This window comes from Terrapene carolina, unplaced genomic scaffold, assembly GCF_002925995.2.
Source record: "Terrapene carolina triunguis isolate 2854851 unplaced genomic scaffold, T_m_triunguis-2.0 Scaffold68, whole genome shotgun sequence".
In the NCBI taxonomy this organism is placed as follows: Eukaryota; Metazoa; Chordata; order Testudines; family Emydidae; genus Terrapene; species Terrapene triunguis.
This window is the reverse complement of record NW_020664419.1, coordinates 41,593,364-41,608,804: the sequence shown is the minus strand read 5'-3', so window position 1 is coordinate 41,608,804 and position 15,441 is coordinate 41,593,364. Positions and strand designations below refer to the sequence as shown.

Below are 15,441 nucleotides of genomic sequence, written 5' to 3'. Positions count from 1 at the left end.
GTGTGGAGTGGTTGGCAAAGCAACCTCGCCCCAGGTTTCAAAATCTGCACAGGCAGAACAAGGTTGGGAAAGTCCAGTTTCAGGAATTCCCCCCCCCCCCTTTGCACCCTCTGCTGCTCCCAGCGCTTTGGGGATGTGCCTAGACCCACCATTGCTGTCATCCCAGCCAAAAGCAAGCAGAACAAACCCTGGCCGGCGGCCAGCTGTCTCACTTATAGCTACCTCCCCCTCGCTTGCTTTTTACAATACAGGATCTTCCTTTCTCAGCTCGTTTCAATTATAGCGCAGTGAAACCTCAGTCAGACTCTCCACCAAGCCCAGGACAGCATGTCTGGTAGCCAATACGTAGACTCAGAGGTAGGATTTCCTTGGGATCCTTTAAAAAGTCAGTTTCAGTTCAGATACTTCTCGTTCCTGCTTCCTCCTGCCTCCAAGTACCTGCTTCAGCTATCGCTGGCTTGGCTTCTCCGGGCATTCTTGGCACTTTTCTTTACTGATCTTGCTCTTGACCGTCCGTAACCCCTCCAGCAAAGGAGATAGGCTGTGTGCTTGGGAGGGGTGATTAGAGATAAGGATAGCAATCGGGGGTTATTTGTCCATGTTGCTAGCTCTCCGAGGAAACCCGATCTATTATTCGGCACCTTTGGGAAGTTCCTCTCCCCATCCAGAGCCGATCGCTTTCCCTTCGTCCGGCTCTTTAACTTGTATTTGTAAACGTCTATGTAGGAAATCGCGTCGCCCCGCAAAGCGAAAGGGTCAGGTGAAGCGCTGACAGCTTATTTCGTGGGCTGTTAATGAAGCTGCGGGGTGTTTTCCAGCCAGCGCTAGTGACATGTTGCACAACGAGCAAAAGTCACCACCAGCGCCACCTGAGCAGGCTGCTCGGCCCGCTGCAGCCCTGTCGGGAAGGGGGTATGCTCTGCCCCGGCAGCGACTCTCCTTGGCAGCCCTGGGGAGAAGTATTTGACAAGAGCCCAGGGCGACCCGTGCCAGGGGCTCTGGTGTGATGGAATGTGGGACTCGCCCCAGGGGGCTGAGGGATGAGATCAGGGACTTGGAGCTGCAGTTGGCTGGGCTGGAGATGGGAGCCAAGTGAGGGACCCGGCGCAGAGATCGGGGACTGGGCACACAGCCCCAGGTTGGAGATCGGCCTCAGATGTGGGGACAGACCTGAGATCCCGGGGGTAGGGACTGGGACAGACCCCGGGGGGCTGCAAATGGCCCGGCTCAGAGAGCTGGCGCTGCCGGGATGGGGGGCGCAGAACGGGACAGGGCGGCCGTGGCTGGGGCATGGAGCGGGCGCGGATTCAGCGGGGCCGGGCACATTCTCCTCGGGGGCGAGGGCGAGGGCGCGGCGGGGCGGGCTAGGTGCCGGCTGGGGACCCCTGGCGGTGGGAGTCGGTGCTCTGCCTGGTACGGCGCGAGCGAGGGGTGTGGTGTGGGCTGCTTTTATCCGTTTAAAAAGCCAGCCGGGGGGCAGGCTCGGCGCTGAAGGGTCCCCGGCTCCGCGCACGCTGCAGCCCAGCCGCTGGATGAGCTCGTGACACTCCCCGCCACCGCCCAGCCCCGGGGAGTGCCTCATCTCTGCCCCGCTCCCGTCCCGTCCCCAGGGGCTCCTGTACACCGCGCCCGTCCGGGAGCAAGGGAACATCTACAAACCCCACAACAAGAGCATGGCCGAGGAGCTGAACGAGAAGAGGATGCACGACGTGCACACCAAGGAGATCGACCTGGTCAGCCGGGACCCCAAGCGGCTCAACGACGACGTGGTCAAGGTAAGGATTAAAAACCAGGAAACGCGGGAGATCCGGGGCTGGGGGCAGAGAAGCTGGAGCCGTTTTGTTGTTATGGGGGATTTTTTTTATTATTTTTTTGCGATAGCAGCTCCGAGTGCCGGCGGCACGGTGTTTGCAAAGGTGCCAGGGACGGAACTGATAACATTTGTGACAGTTCATTGCTTCCCTTCCCTCCACCACCTGCTGTCCCGGCAAACTATTTAAGAAGGGGGGTGGGCACTCTACTGCATCGGTTTAAATAGCCTCCTGTCAGTCAGTACATTAATTGTGGCCATTTGGGCTAGCTGGGGAGCTTGCAACTGGTGGGAGCGCAACAGAATGGGGGCGGGGGGACACCCGCTAAGTGAATGAACCTGCGCTCCGAGTTCCATAGCGATGGAACCTGTTGCGAGAACTCAAGGGAATTCAGCACCATCCGCACCGCCTGCTGCTCAGCCAGCGTGTTTTCTGGGCATCTCTAAACGGTAACCAACTGAAGCGACTGTAGCTTTCAAGCCAATAGTGCAAGCTGAACAAAGTGCAGCTATAACTGGCGGGAGGAATGCCCCATTACAGAACCCACGGGCTGAGTGAACTGTCCTTCTGTTGCAGTCTAACTGGCTGCAAATGCTTGTTGGTAGTGCTTTGCGGTGTGGTGGGGGTGAGACATGGAACGAACATTACCATATTTAACCCAGGAAGGGAGATTTTACTGGCCAGCAACGAGTCCTATAAATACCTTATAAAGGAATGGCAAAAAAAAAAAAAAAAAAAAAAAAAAAAAAAAAAAAAAATCAGGTGGAACTCAGATTACACTGTTAAGGATTTCTCTACACTACTTTCCTGTGGAACAGCTTTTCCCTGATCCAGATGCACACAGCTCACTTTTCCTAAGCCAATTGTTTGCAAAACCATAGCTCCTGGTTATTTTTTTTCTGCAGTACTGAAATGATAAAAACAGGCAATAAACAAGCAAAAACTCAAAGTGACTGTGCCTGGACCTCTGGTCAGATTTTTAATTCCAATTTTGATCATTTCAGCAAATATGGGATAATGGACATTGTTGCCTGGGCCCATCTGGGTTAGTGAAACCCTGGAGTTGATCCCTCATTAGCAGAGGAATGTCCTTCAAGTTTGTTGGAATCTGGGGAAACAGCAGATATCCACTCAATGCTAACCTGTTTCAGATCCAGCAGTCATATAGTACAATCCTAGTTCATCCTGCCTCTAGGATGGGAGGTAAAGCCTGTCTATTCAGGTACTTTCAAGGAAACATTTCATTCTCTCTGTATCAGAAGAATTTCACTTTTGTTGATTTTCAAGGCAGGTTGGTGAAATGATTTAGACCTGTAGGGCCTAATCCAGAAAGGTGCAGAGCGCTCTTAAATCTCATTGACTGCAACAACATTTGAAGGCACTCATCACAGCAGAGGATCTCTGCCTTGTTGGATCAAGCCCTAAAAGTTTTTGCAGGCAGATGGTATGCTCATAGAGCTATTTCCATAACTTTGCCTTTACAATCTAGAAACAAAAGAAGTTGAATTCTGTACACACTGAAAAATGGTCTACAAAAGATACAGAATGGTGCAAATCTTAATTTACAAGCCAACAACTTGTTTTTATAAACTGAGAATTTTGTTTTCCTTTTGGTTGTGGAAGAGGAGCTGTAGGGGGAGAGCTATGTGAGAGTTCAGAGAGGAGCATGCTAGTGCTCATGTAACCCACATACCTCCAGGGTGTGGTGTTCTAGCCCATCTAGTGGCACCCAGCCCACTTAGAGAGAGCGATTAATGAGTCTGCTCTACAGCCTTAGCTAAGGACCACATGGCTTTTAGCTCATGTTATAGAGGCTCATGCATTTAGCTCCAGAGGTCCCAGGTTTGATCCTGCCCACCAATGACCGGGGACTGTCGGTGTTACACTCACTGTGTGCTGCAGCAGTGGTAGTAGAAGTTCCCTGCAACTAAACCTTCTGAGTATGAGTCATAGCCCCCGGGCAGGCTGGAATCTGGATATCCACAGAACAGAACTAAACAGAGAAAGAAAAATCCTACTGGGAAAAGAAGCAGATCGCTGATGGGGGAAAAAAACATAGCTGTCTTAAAGGAAACTGAAATTTACAAAGCACATCCCTTCCACCTGCCCACAGGGACAAGCCCTGTGCATGGTTGTTTGTTACTCCCAGTGACACAAAAGAAAGTTAGAAAGTAAGAATTATAGGAATTTAAAAAAATCAAAACCTTTGGTCTCTCTCTGAAACAATCTGGATCCCTCTTATCCACAAATGTGCCACTTGCAAACACCCTAAAAATCTCCACCAACCAAACAATCAGAAAACTGATATTGCTTCCAAAGTATGCCCATCCCAGTGAGTGAGTGACAGGGAATGTCAGTATCATATCAAGACAGTGTTCAGATCCCCATTTTCAGTAACGTTGAGAGAGATAAGGTGGGTGAGGTAATATCTTTTATTGGACCAACTTCTGTTGGTGAGAGAGACAAGCTTTTGAGCTACACAGGGTATCCAACTTCTGTTTTTTTACTAACAACAACATTTGCAAAATTCATAGGGCAATTGGAAAAACAACATTTTCCCGCCTAGTTACAAGACAGGCAACAATTTATTTTGCTGTTTATACTTTATTTCACAGATGGGTCCAAATTGCAAACTTTAGATCCAAATTTCCAGGTTCTTTGGCTACTGCTTTTAAGTTCAGCTCTTTAAGGGGCAACCATAAAGTTCATATCTAGATCAGAGCTTTCTGAAAGCTTCTGGAGAGGCAGTGTAGTCTTGTGGACAGGACTTGACTGGGTGTCAGGTGATCTGGGTTCTGCTCCTGTCTCAACCACTAGCTGGCTGTGTTGCCTTGAGCAAGTAATTTTGCTTCTATTCCCCCCTGCCATTTGTCCATCATCTACTTAGCTGTTCAGGGCAGAGAGTGTCTCAAGGCAGCAAATGTGTTTGTACAGTACCTAGCACAATATGGCCCAAGTCTCAGCTGGGGTCTGTAGGTGCTACCATACAAGTAATAAGCCATACAAGTAATATTACAATACAAGTAATACACAAATAGTACAAGTTCAGGGATGTAAGGAGTCAGAGTTGTGATTCAGGCCTATCTCTACTTTGTTTAAAATATTTGTGTTTCACCAGATTCAGAACTTTCAGCCTTTTACTCGGCATCCATGCATTTCTTGCCACTGTGCTATGAGAATCAGAGAGTAACATGGGGGCAAGTAAATCAACCATGAAAAGTAAATGATTAGACGAAGAACAAGGAATCCGCTCTTTAAGCAGCTCTTTAAAAGGCCTCAGTGTTGCCTGCACTCAAAAAAATCTCATAACAAGTTTTAAAAATAACCCTAGCTTGTGAGAAGCAGGGGATGCATTCCCCTGGTGTACATCACGCTGAGCCTGCCACACAGTTCACTGCATTTGCACAGTGTCCTCTGCACCAGATAAATAGGCTGTATGGAGCACAGCAGTAAAGCAAGGTGCTATCAGATAGGTAGGAATCAAGAAAAGGGCATACTCCTGCTCCTGATCTGTACTGACACTGGAGGATTATAGGAGCTTGACTCTAAAGCTAAAGATATTGGTGACCTCAGCTTCAGTCACACTATAACTTTAAAAGATCTCTGAAATGGAAGCTAAGTGCCATACTAATTAATGAAAAGCTGACTAAATGACCTGATTTATTTTAGCATTGGGGTGTATATTAGAACTCACTGAATCTATGGCCCTCTCAGTTAATGTGAAAAGGTACAGGGTGTGGGATTCTATGTGGCAGCAAAACAGCTGGAGGAGAGGAGGAGGCATTGAAACACCTCAAATTTGAGCCTCAGATCCTAAGGTGATGTCCCCCTTATAAGTACCTTCAATAGTTAGTATTACCCCTGTCCAATCTCTGACTGTGGGGTGGGAGTGGGGGGAGAAAGAATCTTTTAACATCTGGCATTTCCTCATGCTCACGAAAGGCTGCATTCTACAAGATGACAAGTGCCCCTGACTGGGCAACATGGTGCAGGATGAGGTTCTAAATTAACTGATACACTCAAATCTCTTCATGTGTGTACAACTTTGTGTATTCATGAGGCTGTGTGAGAGAAAAACAACTTGCTTTAAGCAGTGCCATGAGTTGCCTACACCACACCATTTGGATTGAACTACCGCAGGGGGAATACTGCAAAACTTTTCCAGGGGTAGTCTCAATGTTGTCAATGAATTAGCTTCAGCCATGTGCTCAGTTCTCATGTCAGCTTTCAGCGAACATTCACGTGATCAAATTTTATTGGCATGAATGTTCACGGGACATGAATTTCATAGTTACATGCATGAGTAGTTCCCAAATTGAATTTGAAAACTGACATGTAGAAGTATTGGCATGCTTCCACACTTGTCAAATCAGGGAAGAGAAACAATACCACATGACTTTTTTCATAGACTCATAGACTTTAAGGCCAGAAGGGCCTTTAAGGCCTGTCCAATCTCCGCTAACCAACAGAGCTCAACTAGTGTATACTCATACTGAGCTCTTTGATGTCCATGGAGTTAAAAAAAATTGCCATAAAATTCATAAAATATTTTCAAACAACAAATAAATCTAAAAAAACTGCAACATTTGTGGATATTTCATGAGCAGAAAAAGATCTGCTACATTTATCAAATATATTTTTTTGTTCCAAACTTTTTACTCAGCTCCAAATTGAACATTGTTGTCTCAGGTTATTTTTTGAAGTAACAGTCCTTTACAAATAAAACAGTCAGCACCTCTGCAATTTTATTTTTCTTATGCACTCAGATACTCTGGTGATGGAGGCCATATAAGTTTGTAAAGAGGGAGAAAATAAAAGTAATTGTGTTTGCTTGCTGCTGAGTGCCAGATTTTCCTGGTTTATTTGCTGCACGGTCTACATTATCAAAAATGACCACTAATTTTGTGTCCAGCCCCTGGGTACCCAACTTGAGAGTCTAATTTATGAGTGCTGAGCACCTTCACCTCCTATTTGAAGTTGTGGGTTCTCAATGTCTCAGAAGAACATGCCTTGATGTCTCAGGTTGGACACCAAAATTGAGGCACCAAAAATTAGTGGTTCTTTTCAAAATGTAGGCCTTCCATAGTATCTATATTAAGTTCTTCTTCCATTATGCAGATCTGTTACAATTTATTCTAAAGTTACAATTTTCCTGAGGGGATGTTTTTCATCCACTTAGAAAAAAATGGGGTAAAACGCTTAGTTACATGTGTGCAACCCCACTGAAGTCAATGGAGTCACATACATGGAGGAGAACCAAATTTGGCTTGTCTTTGTTTATGCTTTCTTTTAAAAACTTAGCTCAATTTGCATAACGAATTTTAAAGTGAGTGTTGGTGCAACATTTTGATATAGAGAAATATGAAGACATGCTGGAAACTCATGAGTATGTAAAGATTCTCTGCTTATCAGAATCTAGATCATTTTCAGCTGAAGCCAGACTTTATATCTACAGGAAGGCACTTTCTGAGGGTTAAAGCCTATATTAATTTCTTCAATCAGAAATCATTTGGGATAAAGGTATAGGAAGGAGGGGTAGAGTGTAACCTCAACCCTCTTGTGAGACCAACATAAGTCCGGGCAAAATTGTAGTCCTAGCACTCAGCGGGAGGACAGAGAATGCTCCCTCTCTGTTTCCTCTGGGATGAAGGGGAGCGAGATGGGGTAATGGCTCCATCTACCCAACAGTGGAATTGGCCAGCCAGATGGAAGGTAGTAATGGGTTCTAGCAACAGGCGTACTGCCTCTGAACCTAGGAGATCCTGGGGACATTCTATAATACATAGAACAGCCTTATAGCTATATAGCTCATATATCACAATTGACTCTGAGCTGTACTCTGTGCTTTCTATGCCACGTTCTTCACCTCTGTGAGAGGAGACACAACCACTAGTGTGTGTATCACAATAGTGACCTTTATCACAAACCCCTAATTGTTCTCATCTGCCTTTTATCATTCCCCAAGGGGCCAATATTCACCTGTGGCTGGCTGAGAGGGGGAGGGATGCTTTCTCCATGAGGACTTTCTCACTCTCTACACTTCCTAAAATTGTGCCTCACAACACACACTGATTTTTTTCCATCTTAGGGCCAAATTATGGTCCTGTAACCCTCTGGAGTACTGTGGCCTGGGGAACACTTTGAGTGCTCCAGCAGTGGTGGAGGAAGACATTCTGCCTGCATAAGGCATAACGACTTCACTGGTGCTGGGAAAAGCACAGTGAGGAGCAGGTTTCTTTGCACCTTTAAAAATATGTAGCCTACCCTCCTCCAGCTATTCCTTGTTTCTGACACAAGCTGGGTGGGCTATGTCCAGCCTCCCAGCCCACTCAGCCATGCCACCTCAGCACCAGTACGCACTACCAGCAATGATACTAGGGTGACCAGATGTCCCAATTTTATAGGGACAGTCCCGATTTTTGGGTCTTTTTCTTATATAGGCTCCTATTACACCCCACAGCCTGTGCTGATTTTTCATACTTGCTGTCTGGTCACCCTAAATGATACAGCTATCTGGTTCCCACTCCTTGGTCATGAGCACAGCCAGCCAGATTATGACTGTCCCCTACAAGGATGTGTTAGATAGGAAATGTCCATTGCACCTTCTGGAAAACCCATGCAAGGCCATCCACAACTTGGTTTTTATTTTGTTTTTAAAAAGCAATGACCACCAACTACTTACTGCCCATGAGACCCTTCTTTCTGGGAAACATCTCCTGGCTTTACTACAGATACAAACAACGAGGAGTTTTTGCACCTAGTTTAATTTGCAAAAAGCTTTTATCATTGTTGCTCAAATACAATTAAGTGTTCAGTCCTTTCTCTTCAACAGTTTATTCAGCTCAATGCAGTTCAGCTCACTACAGGATCAAACTTATTCCAGAAACTTTGATCAGATGTGAACAAACATCACATACACCATTTACACTGGTATCAGGGAGGGCACTACTATTCAGTCTGTACAATGAGCCACGCTGGCCTGGCACTCCCCTTTTATGTATCTTAAAACAAGACTTGGCAGAATTTGATTTTTTAAAATATAATTGACAGATAATATCAGTGTTTATTTGTAAACATTTTTTTCTATTTTTATTTATTAAAAATTTCACAGTTGTGGGAAATTATATGGGGGGGGTGTCAGACAACAGGATGGGTCAGACAATAATCATTTAATGACAGTAGACATTGATTTCAAAAAGTTAAAGCTGTATAACCATTAAAATAGAAACTGTCAACATCACGTCAAAATATACAGAGTAAATATCCTTAAATCAAACTCTACTAAGTTCTTGCTCAGCATTTTTCTTACTTTGCCTATCTGTACATTTCTGTTATTATCAATGGAAATATTTTTCATTGGTTTGTGTGTGTGGTGAAATTCACATTTTACTGACATTTACAGATAAAAATCTAATCCTTCCAAGCCTACTTAAAAACATTTATGACTCCCATCAGTGGCTAAAAAGAGAAAGTCAGTGCTGAAGGCAATATTAAGTCAACTTAATCACCTCATCTAATACTTTGCATCTAGGCAGTCAGACACCTTTGTGTTGAGTGCAGCATGAATACAGAGATAGATGTCTAGACAAACAGAGCATCTTTCATCTAATGAATGAAAGAATACCTTAGTTCACAAACCTTCTGTGAGGAAAGTCAGTTTTGTCATCCATGTTTTACAGATGGGAGTGCTAAGGCACAGAAAGATTGTGGCTTGTCCAGAGTCAGTGGCAGAGCCAGGAATAGAATCCAGGGGTCGAACTAGATGAAATAAGAGAAAATCCAGAGCTCAGCCAGGACTTTTCTTTCATCAGGAATGGATGAGATTTAATATACAGTCCCTTTCCTTTGTTTCTGCACAGTGCTGATAGTTTCTTAATGTCAAATATTAACTTGCAAGTGTTTATTTGGCTCCTTAATTGTACATAGTCCCAGAAGTTTGGACAAACTTTGCCTACCCATACACTCTGGTGGCCTTGTTCAAATGACTCTTACATAACTAGTTCTGGATTCAGGGCTTAGGGGACTGATTCACCATTGCAATACTTCAGTGCTATATCAGGGTACACTGGTTTGGAACTGGAGTAATATAGATAGGGAATTGAGGCAGAGCTCTTTTGAAGCATCAGTCTTCCTTTACATGGAAAGCAAGGAAGTATTGGTACTCTTTTGCTGGACTTGGAAGTTTAATCATTCGTGAGGATTACAGTGGTTAACCAGTAATTGTATTTATTCTGATCAAAGCCTCTTTTTGAAATATGTTGTTTATATTTAAGCTCTCACCATAATTAAACCCTTATGCATTGGCTTCCTGTTTAACACCAATGAATATGATTCATAACTCAAAAGGAAAATGTTTGTTTGTCTGCTATGGTGACATAACTAACTATTCAGTACTGATGCTTATTATATTAGCATTTTTACACTGCCCCCAAATTATACCAGGTGCTTCACAGAAGTTGAATGTTATAGCCAACATAATTTGACAGATTTAATGTAACACACGAACTTTAAAAACACTTTGACAAGTTGGAATTATCAGTGGGTAAATGTCATTTTGGGGCAGAATTTCCATAGGATGCATAGTGTTGAACTCTTTAGCTCACAATTCTTCATTAATAAAACTGGGAGTTCTGTGACATGAACATGTAAGGAGTATGCAATAGAGAGATCTGCACATCAGGTCCAAAAAGAGTATTTTACACTTTGACACTTTTCAAGCAATAAGAAGCAAGACACCATACTAAACTGGCTTGGATAAAGCTATAGAACTAGGGGCGCCTGCTAACTGAAGAGAAAATCCATGTCAATTAAGTTAATCCCAGTATTTCTCTGTACCCTCCAATGGCCAGCCTCTTAATAACTTTAAATGGTACCCCTTATTATAGGCAGAGGGGGCAATTTCATCCATGGTGTAACTCTCTGACTTCAGAGGAATTATATGTGGGATGAGTTTGGTCTGTAGTCTTATGCTTATCTGGCACACATGTTATGTTTTCAGACAAGTGGAAACTGATAAATTCAGCTTCTCAAATAGGAAGCGAGAAGATACCATCACAGCTTAAGGTGAAAGCATCACATTCCCTATTCAGACTGCTGCTGTGCTCAGTTTAAACTGGGATTTTCAAAAGAGCCCAAGGGAGCATCAGTGGGGTTTGGGCACCTACTTCCCACAGGCTCCTCCGAAACCCCTGCCCTCACTCCCAACAGATAACAAGAAGCACACCATACGCAGTTACTATTTCCTATCTGCCCCATTTCTCTGCTCCCAATCCTTTTATGAGCTCCACACAGACAGATCTCTGTTCCTGTGCAGAGCTCATTGCAGGAGCAAGGCCCTAGACTCACAGTGTCATCTATAGGAATTATAGCAATATTTAAAATTAAATAGTTTTAACACTGTTACTTGAGGATCTGTAATTTAAGGCCTTCCATAAAAAAAATTCTAACAGAAGATATGCAGAGTCAAATATTTTTTAAAGGATCAGAAAAGTTAATTAGACTTTAAACAGCACTATGCACCTTGTATTAATGCTACCTTCAGTTCTAGGCATGGCAGGTAAAAAACAGGAAGGGGGCACGTGAAGGGAAGGAGAGAGAGAAAATTGTTACATATAATTATGGCAATCAAAGGGAAATTGTTTATTTCAGTTGCTGTAGTGTGGCTACCCAGAGGAAACTGGGTGTTGGGAAATTATACTTCTTCTCATCCCAATTATGTGTTGGTGCCTCTACACAAATTCTCATTAAATTTGTTTAATAAAATCTTTATTGATTATTTGTTATTAAGGAGATTGTGTTTGTAAGTGGGGAGATTTAGGTGAATGAGAAAGAGGTTAGAGATACAGTATAACGTGGTACTGGAGCACAAACATTTGAGCTAGAACCTGATCCAAAGGCCATTGTAGCTAATGAAAATATTAACAGCATCAGGGCCCTAGGAACAAGACATTTGCATTGTTTTAAAGAGTAGTGGAGTCTTTTTTAAAAATCTGTTTACCAAAATCTTTATTTCTCATAAAGAAATCCTAGGGTGAAATCCTGAAATCAATGGCAGATTTCTCATTGACTTCAGTGTTGCCTGAATTTTACTTCATAACTATATTTTTTCTGAATAGGAAACATTTTCAGAAAACATTATCCTTGGTGTAGGTGGTTGAATCAGATGTATCAAATTGTGGAGTGTGAAACAAAGTGACACAAAAAAAGTTAAAGTTAGTTGAGAAAAGTTTCAGTATGGGGAAAATGTAGTGACCTAACCCAGCTTTCAGAACACCAGATTCCAGGAAGGGAAACAGCAGCTTTGTTTCCTCTATGACAAATTTACTCTGGCAGCATCAAAGTAATTTTCCTAGGGAATTGGCTGGTAGGAATACACCACCTGCACAGGACATATAGCAGTACTTCAGATAGATTCAGATGACTTCTTGGATGGATATTTCATCATATCTCTCAAGCTACGTTGAGACAGACCAGGTGAGAACTTGGATAAAGGCCCTCTAAAGAATGCCTAGTTGTTGCAAGAAATTATGTTGGTAAAAGCAGGTGGAATTCTCCCTGCATTCACATGCATAACTTTGTTCTCAAGAGTAGTTACAGTGACCTCAATGGGACCGCTCAACGGATCAAGTTAAGCATGTGCTAAGAAGTGTATGCAGGCCTTGGGTCGTACTGAATTAATAACCCCACATAGTGTCAGGGAACAAGATGCTGTCTTCTTGGCAGGACATAAAATCGGAGCTGGGTGAATTAATAGCAAATAATTTATTTGAAATGTTCACAAGCAAATCATGATTTTCTCAGATTTATTCATTATTCAAAATTATTTAGTGAATGTATCTGTGGATTGTTTACAAGCAGCCTATTGGAATGATTTGATATTCAGAACTGAATATTTGAACGGTATTGGTTAGTTTTGATTGGACACTTGGCATATTTCTCTTCGCTGATTGGAGGAGTGTCAACCTTATAATCAGGATTCTTATTTATGAATTCAGCATTTGCTTTTTGTGAATACTCTCAAGTACTCACTGAAGATTCATTATTTCCATGAACATCTTGCCAGGAAACGAATTTACTAGAATATTGTAGTGCAAGTGAACACAAAAAGGGAAGGAAACACAATCAAAGCAAACTCACTTAAAAGTTTGAGCACATATTTGTGGGATATTTTTATTTATTTATTTGCAGCATTGGGCCAGTTTTATATAAAACCAAGGTTCTGACTATTTGTGGCCCTCATGGTTTTTTTTTTGTTTGTTTTTGTTTTTGTGCTAAAGGAAAAGTGTCATCCCTGGGGGACCTGGCTGGCTTCTATGAAGGCAGTGTGCTCTGATTTCAGGGCTAGGAGCCGAAGTCTAATCTTGACTTTTGTATTTATTGTGGTCAAAGGCAAGTTACCTCTTTGTCTCATGTGCTGGAAGAGACTCTTGATACATTTCTTCCACCAGATTACAGGTCAAGGTGATTTCCCTGTTTCTGATAAAAAATTATGCCATCTCTGGATACTGCTAGAGATTCCTAATCTCTAAACATCCTTGTCAAACCATGAGGATCTGTACTTTTGAATAGTAAGATTTTTGCCTTTGTCAAGTACCAGATTGCACCAAATGGCCAGTATTTAAAAGGGTTATTAGTAGGAAGCAGGACACCTGGGCATAAGCATGCTGTGTGTTTTCAGGGACAAAATATAAACATGTCCCCAGAAATGCAGGTGAATATGTTTGTTTGCCAGACGGTGCTGCCTCCGTCCTTGGTTCTGGTATGACAGCGAGTTTTTGTTTAAAATGGAAAGCAAGTGAAGAAAATCCTCTGTTCCTCCCCCTCCCCCCCCCACCAGGCACGTGCAACCCAGGGCAGGGGAGTGTATTACAGGTCAAGGAGTGAAATATCTGTTGGAGTTTCTTGTAATATGGACAGCAGCTCACCATGACTGTTTCCTTTTCATAAAGGCTTTGAAGCTCTGAAGTGCTATGCAATGTCAGTGCTCCAGTTTATCATAAAATCAAAATCAGTAAAATCACATGGTTGCTAGGAGCCCAGGCAAAAGAGGGAAGGAGCAGCTCAATGACACATAACCCTACTTCCTCTGCTTCAACCCTAAAACCAACCCCATATCCCTCTCCTACTCTTCTCCTCTCCTCACATTCTGCAGGGATGACCTAATGTACTTTTCCAACTTCTCAGTTCCTATGATACATGGGAATAACTGTCAGGAAGGCGGTTGGTTCTGTGTGTGGAAGCATGCATTTTGCAAAGGAAGTGGGAATGTTTGAATCAGGGAAGCATTTAAAAGTTTGGATGCATTTTATCTGCAACTATTGGGAGCTTCTTGCATAACTTTTACCTAGTTCCCAACCACCTAACAATGTTCTCCAGATTTTGTAACTGTGAATTTTCAATATCCAAAAAGTAAGTGGAAGTACAAATAGCTAAGAACAAAATCCTCTGGACCTCCCATTTTTTAATAACATGTTCACCAGTCTGAACCACCTCTGATAGAATTGCATCTGTCCTGGAGCTTCTCTCCCCTCCCAAATGTGACTCATAATGCAGTGCTGCTATGGTCATTATGGGACTATATGCATCTTTGCTTCAACTGACTTGTTTTTAAAGGAAGTTGAATACAATGGAAAAATTTAAAATGATAAACTGAGCACAATAGGGAAAGATCTTATCTGCATCCTGCTATATGCTTGTTACTAGTCTTGTAAGGATACAATATAATCTCAAAAAAATACTGGGTTTTATTTAATGTGAGGAAAAACTTGCCCTAAAACAGCACAGTTCTGGCATTAAAATCAGCCTCAACATTTCACATTAGACATGTTTTAAAAATATAAATAACCCCTTTGTATGGCTTATATAGAAATATATTCATGCATATAAATTGCTCATTAAGCACCTGGCTTTTGATCAAGCCCCGCAGCACAGCAGAGCGTTTAAGCCCATGATTTCAGTGGGACCATTCATGTGCTTGAAGTTAAGCACATACTTAAATGCTTTACTAGATTGGGGGCTTAAGGGTTCAGTCATGAAAGGGGCTGAATGCTTCCATAAGGAGCTGAACACCCTCCCACTGACTTCAGTGGAAATTGAGGGCTTTTAGCACTTCATCATGGCGCTCAGCACCTTGCTAGTTCACACCGAAACTGAGCATCAGTGGCGTATGTAAATTGGATCTTTTGTGGACACAAGCAGTAATGCTTCAAAAACATGGCAGTGGTTTTTTGGGGCATGCATAGTTATACCTGCAGAAATGTTGGCCAAATTGAAACCTCTGTGAAAATGTGGCCTTCAGATATCCTTAGTTATGTTCCTAGCCATCACAACATGGTAAAGTTTGCTTTCCAATGGGTGATGTCTCAAAGAACAAACTTTTAAAAGGAGCAGCAATGATAGCTGGAGGTTTGGGACTGGAATTTGTAGGATCCCCCCCGCCGCAACTCAGCAGCTTTTGATATATAACTCACTCTTGCACCCATCTCTATTTTCACATATAAAGAGTGCACATTTCTTCATTGAGCAGGCTGCTCCTTCGGAACAATAACTCTTATCTCAGACACTGTAATTAATAGAGGTTTTCTTTAAACAAACCTTGAAAGAGTAGACAAGTTCTTCATATCATTTGCCC

General features: G+C 42.8%; 1 protein-coding gene across 2 annotated transcripts in view; it reads left to right on the top strand.

Annotated features, from left to right (window-relative positions):
* The first annotated feature begins 216 nt into the window (after positions 1 to 216).
* The window catches only part of CAV1 (caveolin 1), a 26,193-nt gene continuing 10,968 nt past the window's right edge, over positions 217 to 15,441 (top strand). Inside the window, exons 1-2 of one of the 2 annotated variants that reach the window (XM_026648740.2) lie at positions 217 to 357; positions 1,611 to 1,775. In XM_026648740.2, the coding sequence (XP_026504525.1) occupies positions 328 to 357; positions 1,611 to 1,775 (195 nt within the window). In that variant the 5' untranslated portion in view covers positions 217 to 327. The other variant, XM_026648742.2, reaches the window with a different exon arrangement.